The sequence below is a fragment of the Capsicum annuum genome, chromosome 11, assembly GCF_002878395.1.
Source record: "Capsicum annuum cultivar UCD-10X-F1 chromosome 11, UCD10Xv1.1, whole genome shotgun sequence".
Taxonomy (NCBI): domain Eukaryota; kingdom Viridiplantae; phylum Streptophyta; class Magnoliopsida; order Solanales; family Solanaceae; genus Capsicum; species Capsicum annuum.
The window spans coordinates 34,242,824-34,251,047 of NC_061121.1; the positions used below are offsets into that span (position 1 = coordinate 34,242,824).

At 32.9% G+C, this 8,224-nt stretch overlaps 1 protein-coding gene across 1 annotated transcript; it reads right to left on the reverse strand.

The window, feature by feature from the left end:
- Positions 1–7,304: 7,304 nt before the first annotated feature.
- Positions 7,305–8,004, reverse strand: LOC107846554. The gene is made up of 2 exons (XM_047400108.1): positions 7,767–8,004; positions 7,305–7,720 (listed from the first exon to the last, which is right to left on the reverse strand). Exons 1-2 carry the CDS (start codon positions 8,002–8,004, stop codon positions 7,305–7,307), a joined length of 654 nt encoding a protein of 217 aa, XP_047256064.1.
- Positions 8,005–8,224: the final 220 nt, after the last annotated feature.

The following is an 8,224-nucleotide window of genomic DNA, read 5'->3' on the forward strand; positions in this document are numbered from 1 at the left end:
TGAGAATTGACCTTCTTGGAAGTCATTTCGTTGTTTTAAAACTTTGACGTATGAAAAGTTGAGATGAGAGGTAGAGATTGTCCCACTGGGCATGCCAGAATTTGTTGGACAATAAAATTTTGAGGCCAAAAAATAAATAATCGAGACGAGAAAAATATTGCAATAATCGATTTATTGATTTCAATGTGAGTGTTACAATCTCTATGAATCCTCTGATTCGCCTTTTCAAATATAAATTCAAGGTCTTGAAGCTTGATCTTGAATTTGAACTTGATTTGTTGATTTGAGGAATTTGATCTTGACTTGTGCTTGAATTCAAGGGCTTTTGATCTTGTTCTTGAATATTGTGTTCTTGATCTTGAATCTTGATGAACTTGATTTGAATGCTTGAGATTTTTAGAGAAATTGCGACGTTTGATCCGCGAGCTTTCTCTTGCTACTTGTTAGAGATCTGGCCCTGTTCTCTGAATTATGAGACCCCTATTTACAGTTGTAGGAAAGGAAGAAGCATGACGAATATGGACTTCCTTTGACCAATCAGTTTTAAGTGATGTGGCGCCTTTTATGGGCTTTTATTTCATGGGCCTGCTGCATCATTTCGACACGTGGCACGATACTATTGGCTCCTTCACTTGACTTAGCATGCCACATTACTTGACACGTGGCGCTTATTTGGGCCTCTAGAATATGACAATATTTTGGGCTTAGCAAAGTGGGCTCCTTATTTTATAGCCCAAATCAATGGGCTAGCCCAATAAAAATTGAATTTTAATTAAATCCATATATGTTTGGACTTAAGTAATTAATCCAATTATATTAATCTAAAATATTCATTTGATACTAATATATTTTGAATTTAATATAATCCAAATTTTGTATGGATTTTAAATTTGATACAATTTTATTGCTTACAAATGTAAAAGGTATTGTTTTATGTGAAAAGAAAAAAGCTATTGTTGTTCAGATTATATTATTGCATTTTTATCTAACTTAGTAATTTTTTTGATAGTTTTTATCATGTCAAATTTATCTAAGCTTGAGTTTGTGGCACTTGATATCTCTGGAGAAAATTAACTATCATGGGTTTTTGACGCCGAAATTCACCTAGCTGCTAAGGGTCTTAGTGCTATTATTGTCTTGAATAATGCAGTGTTGAGTCTGGACAAGGCCAAGGCTGTGATTTCTTTCGTCATCATCTAGATGAAGGATTGAAGATTGAAAGCCTAGCAGTGAAAGATTCATCACTTGAATTCTGGACTGATTTGAAGGAAAGACATGACCACCTAACGACAACGGTATTGCCTAGAGCTCGCCATGAGTGGATGCACTTACGATTTCAAGATTTTAAAATCGTTGTTGAATATAATTCTATTATATTCAGGATTGTTTTCCAACTGAAATTATGTGGAAAAACTATAAATAATAGGGACATGATTGAAAAGACACACTATTTTTCTTGCCTCAAATGTGATATTGGAGCAACACTACCGTGAAAAGGACTTTCAGAAGCATTCTGAATTGATCTCATGTCTTCTGGTGACTGAGCAACATAATATTTTTTTGATAAAAAATTATGAATTTTGTTCCACTAGAACTACTCCATTATCGAAGGTAAAATGGGGTACAAGCACATGGTCAACTTAAAAGACGATAAAATCGAGGGCATAATAATATGCATGGGTCTGAAATGACAGGAGACAATAGAATAATCGTTGTAGTGGTGGTAACCAGAAAAGAGAGAACTAAATAGATCTTCAAAATAATCTTTCAAGAGGCAATCATCATCGTCATGGAATGAAAGACCATTGAAAGAATGAATGTCGGGTGCCTAAGCATTTTTCTAGGCTTTATCAAGTTCTTTCAAAGGAAAAGAAAATGAAGGTGGGACCTCTTATAATGTCCGAATGGAGTCACACTTGACATTCAAAAATGATAATGAGGCAGGACCTTCACAAAAATATAATGTCAATGTTGAGGTAAACTTGATTTTGAAAGATGATGATTTTGATGGCCTAAAGTTGAAGACTTCTTTGAAGATCAAAACTGAGTCTTGATCAATTTATTGAAAAAATCAATCATGTTATTTTAATTAACTTGGTTTTTTTAGTTATCAAGTTTTTTCATTATGTTATTTTATTTTTCAAAAAAAATATTTAACTTTCATTGTATGATTGTGAGATTTTACATTCTTTATCATGTATTTTTATTTGTGAAGATTAAAAAACAATCTTCAATTGGATCCAAGATTAGTAATGGAGATATGTGTCTTCTCGATAGTGCTACAACTCTCACTATATTAACAGAAAAAAATATTTCTCTAGTTTAATTATGAAAAAGGCATATGTTAATACAATATCTGACAGTACAAAATTAATTGACGGCTCTGAAAGAACGAACTTATTACTACTTGAGGTAATAATATTGTCATTGATAATGAATTATATTACAGCAAGTCTACAAGAAACTTATTATGTTTCAAGGTTATTCGCCAAATGGCTATCATATTGAGACTACAAATGAAGGGAAGGTTGAATACCTTTATATACTGCAATAAAAGCAGAAAAAAAATTGTGCATGAAAAACTACCCCCACTTTCTTCTGAATTATACTATATAAGTATTTATATATTTGAATCACATGCCGTAATAAACAAAAGGTTTATAAGTTTTTAATGATTTTATCATTCGACATGACTGATCGGGTCATTTGAATTTCAATATGATGCAGAATTATTAAGAATTCACATAGGCATACTTTCAAGAATCAATATATTCTTCAATCAAAAAAATTCTCTTGTGCTGGTTGTTCTCAAGGAAAGTGGATTATTAAACCATCAGTAGCTAAGGTTGAAATTGAATCTCCAGTATTTCTGAAATATTTACAGGATGATATATATAGATTAATTCACCATTCATGTAGACGTTTCAAATATTATATGGTCTTGATAGATGCATCTACAAGATGGTCACATGTATGCTTATTATCAACTCGCAATATGACTTTCATGCGATTGTTGGCTCAAATAATAAGGTTAAGAGCATAATTTTTTGATTATGCAATAAAAAAATTTTTGTCGTGATAATGCTGGTGAGTTTACATCTCAATCCTTTAATGATTATTGGATGTTCACTGAAATAAAAGTTGAAACATCTGATTGCTCATATCATACTCAAAATGGTTTGATAGAATCATTGATTAAACGTCTTCAATTGATTGCTAGACGAATGTTAATAAGGACAAAACTTCATTTTTCAATATGGGGGCATGCTATTTTGCATACAGCATCACTTGCATGTATAAGACAAATAAGTTCTCATAAATTCTCTCCATTATAGTTGACTTTTAATCAAGAGTCAAATATTTTCCATCTTAAGATTTTTGGGTGGGCGATATATCTTTCAATTACTCCACCACAATGCACAAAGATAGGTTCTCAAAGAAGGTTAGGAATATATATTAGGTATGAATCTCCTTCTATTATAAAATATTTGAAACATATGATTGGAGATTTGTTTATGGCAAGATTTGTTGATTGTCATTTCTATGAATCAGTATATCCAATATTGTTTGTGGGAAGGAGAGGGAAAGGGGGACATAAGCAGTTGGAAAATGAGACAGATTGAAATACATTATCACTATCTCATTTAGATCCTCAAACAAGCAAGCGGTTCAAAAGATAATTTACTTGAAAAATATTGAAAATCAGCTATCACATGCATTTACAAACCTTTCAAAGGTTACTAAAGCTTATGTGCCAACTGCAAATGCTTCAGTGTGAGTTGATATCCCGAAAGAATAAGTAGTTAATGCAAATGAGTCTAGGCCACATTTGAAACGTGATAGGTCAATTGGCTTCAAAAATAAAAAATCTTTAAAATATGGAATGAATGATCAGAATGATCACGATATGGTGTCAATTGCTCAAAAAGAGCCCCAAGACGTAAAAAATAAGAAGACCACCAAGGAGGCTCAAATAAATAAAAATAATGAGAATGAATAAATTCCAATAAGTTATATCTCAACAAGAGACAGGTGGAATCGAAATAATATTGTGGTTGATAATATTTTTGCTTACAATGTTGCTACTGAAATAATGTAACAAGATGAGGATTTGGAACCAAACTCTGTCAACTAATATAGACAAAATAATGATTGTCCAAAATGGAAGGATGAAATTCAAGTGGAATTGACTTCACTTGAAAAACGTAAAGTTTTTATACCAATAACCCAAGAACCTGTTGCACCCAAGCACACACGCAAGTGTACATGGTCCACCAAGTAGTAAAATGACTTTTTACAAGTCAAGTATCAATTCCACCGGAATTTATATTAAACAACTATCCAATTCTAGCTCTACTATAAAGATTAACAAGTTCAAACGTAACTCAAAAGTAATTGAGCATTAAAACTAAAAGTAAATGTAACAATACTATAAATTAAAGGTTTTTGAATAAAAGTGGGGAGAAACTCAAGGTTAAGGTGCTACGAACAATCATACTAAGCTATGTAACTTTGTTGGTTAGGTTAATTATCTTGGTTGTTGGTCCACGGGGTCGATATTATGACTATGACCTTCAAAATCTCTAATCAATTATCACTTAACCCCACAATTATATCGTTGAGAAGGTATGCGAGAACTAAGTTGAATACATTCATGTTTCATCCCATAATTAAACCAAATAGGGTGCTTATGTATATTCCTATCCTAAATACAAATCATAACATTATTTAATTGAGATTACGATCCTATTTCATCTATCTCACGTTCTATCCTATCGTTCCTCCTTCTAGGTTCATGATAGAATTAAGCATGTATTCTAAAGGTCATGAATCATTAAAATAGTTAAAAAAGGATAAACAAAATATCAATAATTATAAATAACCAAAACCAATTCAATTCATAACAAGAGTAATCATGTTCTTGTCCTTAACCCCGGAAAAGGGTGTTTAGCCGCTCATGGACATACATATAATTACAATAGATGAATCCATGTTATAATTCATAAACAAACAAAACTATAGTAAGAAAACCCCTAATTGAAGTCGTCTCCAGCGTATATTGAAGCCCCAAGGTCGTATAAGGTGGTTACATAAGAGTTTAAGTGTCTTATTTATAGTACAACCAAAGTTGTCGATTTTGACTTAGCCAATGTACCACACCCTTATTGCGTAACCTAGGGTCCATAACATGTTTTTATCATGTTTATATACTGAAAATAATATTTTTGAATTTACCCAAGGGTGTGTCATGGTCCTAAAGTGGTGCCTAATGTCCGTGGCACGTCAATGAGTCCCAAAATTTCAGATTTGGTTGTATTGCACCCCATGCATTTGGTTCTTTGTTCCTTGATTTGTGGTGACTTTTTCTCTTGATTTTCAGCTTGTATATCAAACATATATAATATTGATAAACTCACCAAGCATCCCACAAAATCATACACAATAAATTAGAGCTCAAAACACAATTGAATCCAACACGGTAAACTAGGAAGAAACATTACTCAAGCTAACAGTACTAGTTTTCGTGTTTGAACTTTAAATTAATGTTTATCTCTTATCTTATTTAAATTGAACCTTAAACACTATAAATAAGTTATTCCAAACATAATTACACAATTATACCCGTTCGTAACTCATTACACACGCTAAAATTTATCAAGATCAACTAGAACAACATATAACTCAAACTAGTAAAACTAGTTTTCTCGTCTAAACTATATGTGACCAAATTGATTCTAAACTTGTTTAAGACACACCTTAAATATTATAATCAAGTATTTTAATACTTATATGCTTAATTATATCATTAACCACTCTTTAAGCACACAAAAATTCCTCAAAATAAGGCTAAACAAGCATAGATAATGAAACTTAGGTGCATAAATCCATTTAAGATCACCACCCTACATTTAAAGTATTGTTCGTCCTCGAACAGCTCTTTACCTTAAGCAACACAACTCGTAATACTTCAACACTACTATTACTACTACTACAAATAATACACTCAAGCTATCACTACAATGACTACATAGATAGCAAATTTTACACTAAGCATGTCATATACACTTGAAAGCTCATCAACACTACTTCAAAACATCCTAACCTGAAGAATTGAATCACCAAATGGAGAACTCATGCATATTACCCAATCAAAGAGATCATATAAATCGCCTAACCATCATCAAACATGTGCCCTCACCACAAGAGAGTTACCTACATTCACTCACATATATGCAATTTATTACAAAAATAGGTATAAGAATCAAATTACACTCACTCTCACAAGAAATTCACAAGTTACACGAGATGAATCATAGGCGTGCCCTTAGTGTAGTACTCCACTAATATCAGAACATTAAGGCTTAGGGTCAAATAGTACTTGAGGGTTGTAATAGAGGCTAATGGACGGGTAGGAACTATTTTAGTTAGGAATAGTGACTATCTTCCCTAAGCACGCTAATACATCACACTTATCAATTAAACTCTCCTCTAATAAACAATTTGTACCACTTCTACCTTCACACATCTCTTTTGTTTTTTGGAATCATCTCATTAAGCTAGTTCACACTTGTTATGGAGGGATTATTCTTGCTTAAATCATGATTAAATTTATAGCACAATTTTACTTTTTTAATTACATTCCTCCCAACCACAACACATAAAAATTTTTCACACCAATAGTTACTACTTTGGGGCTTCATTTTCACCTTTTTTCTTCTTATTTTACTCTCTTTAATCTCATTAATTTGCAACTAAAGCAATTAGAAGCTTTAGATTAAATTAAGGTCCAGCCAAAGAAAGAAAATAGGCTACATATAAGGCTATCAAGAAATAGACGAAAGGATTAACAGAGCTAACTAAGATTATGCACAAGGGTAGATTAAAGAGGGTATGAAATATGGCTACCAAAAAATGCCTACATCATCTTCTAAACCAACACACATACCAGGCAAGTTCTAGACATCAAAATGCAGCAAGGAATATAACAAAAATCTCACTCACACATGGCACATACTCAAATCAAGTAGTATCATCATAGACTCTCAACTAAGTAATCACACAAATTCAACATTAAGCCAACAACATTCAAGATTTATATTCATGAGCTTAGGTGTCTCAAAAGTAGTTGTTCAACACAATCAACATGCTTTATCAGCCAAAACAACTTGCATCATGCAATCACACATAGCACTAACAAAAATAACTCACTTTAAAGACCACTTCTTCATCATTCAACCTCATTTTTTTAGAGTTTTCTCTCTTACATCTATCAATGGTCCTCCCATCGCTAAGAATAAATGTTCTTAAATTATTATCACCCAATCATCTGCATCATAGTCAAGAACAATAAATTTAGCAGGGATGATAAACTTACCAACCTTTATGAGCACATCCTCAATAATTTCTTTGGGATGAACTTGGGTTTTGTCTGCTATCTGAATCACCACAGAGCATAGTTTTGACTTCTCCAACCCAAGAGTGTTGAACACTGATAGAGGCATCAAGTTTACACTTATCTCCAAATCACTCAGAGTATGAAATACACCATTATCACCAATTTTTATGGGGAGGGTGAAACTCCCTAGGTCCTTAAGCTTTTTGGGAATCTTTTTCATTACCACAGAGTTGTACTCCTTGGTAAGTACCAACATCTCAATGTCCTGCAGTTTAGTTTTATTAGTCATCACATTCTTCAAGTACATAGCGTACTTCGAATTTTCTACAAAACATCTAACAAAGGAAAATTAATGTGAAGTTATCTGAACGTGTCAAAGAAATTCTTAAAACAAGCATCCTCTTTGGCCTTTTTAGCCCCTGCAGGAATGGTGGTGGTGGTCTTTCCTGCACTTGCTCAGTAACCTTTGCTTTTGGGTACTCATACTTTCTCAAATTATCAACATCTCTGCCTGCAACCTGTTGTGGAACTAACTCTACATGTACCTTCGAATTCATCTTCGGAAGCCTATCATTCAGCTTCTTACCACACCTCAAGGTAATTGTCATCACTTAATTTGGATACTCTATATCACTTGGCAATCCACCTTGGGTCCTAGTATTTTGTGTCTGAGCTAGCTACCCTAACTACTGCTTTAACTTCTGTTGAGCCACTTGTTATTTATTAATTTCATCAGCCATTTCTTCTTGCTTGGCTATGATCTTCTTCAGTATTTTCTTAATGTTACTGACTAGTGTGTTGTGCTGCTGCTGGAACTGTTGGTTCTGA

What these genes read in the sequence shown, in the direction of transcription:
- LOC107846554 (XM_047400108.1), bottom strand. Translation starts at nt 8,004, where the DNA reads ATGACAATTACCTTGAGGTGTGGTAAGAAGCTGAATGATAGGCTTCCG. An exon ending in TTTAAGAATTTCTTTGACAC is followed by an intron (nt 7,721 to 7,766) that starts GTTCAGATAACT and finishes GATGTTTTGTAG; the next exon opens with AAAATTCGAAGTACGCTATG.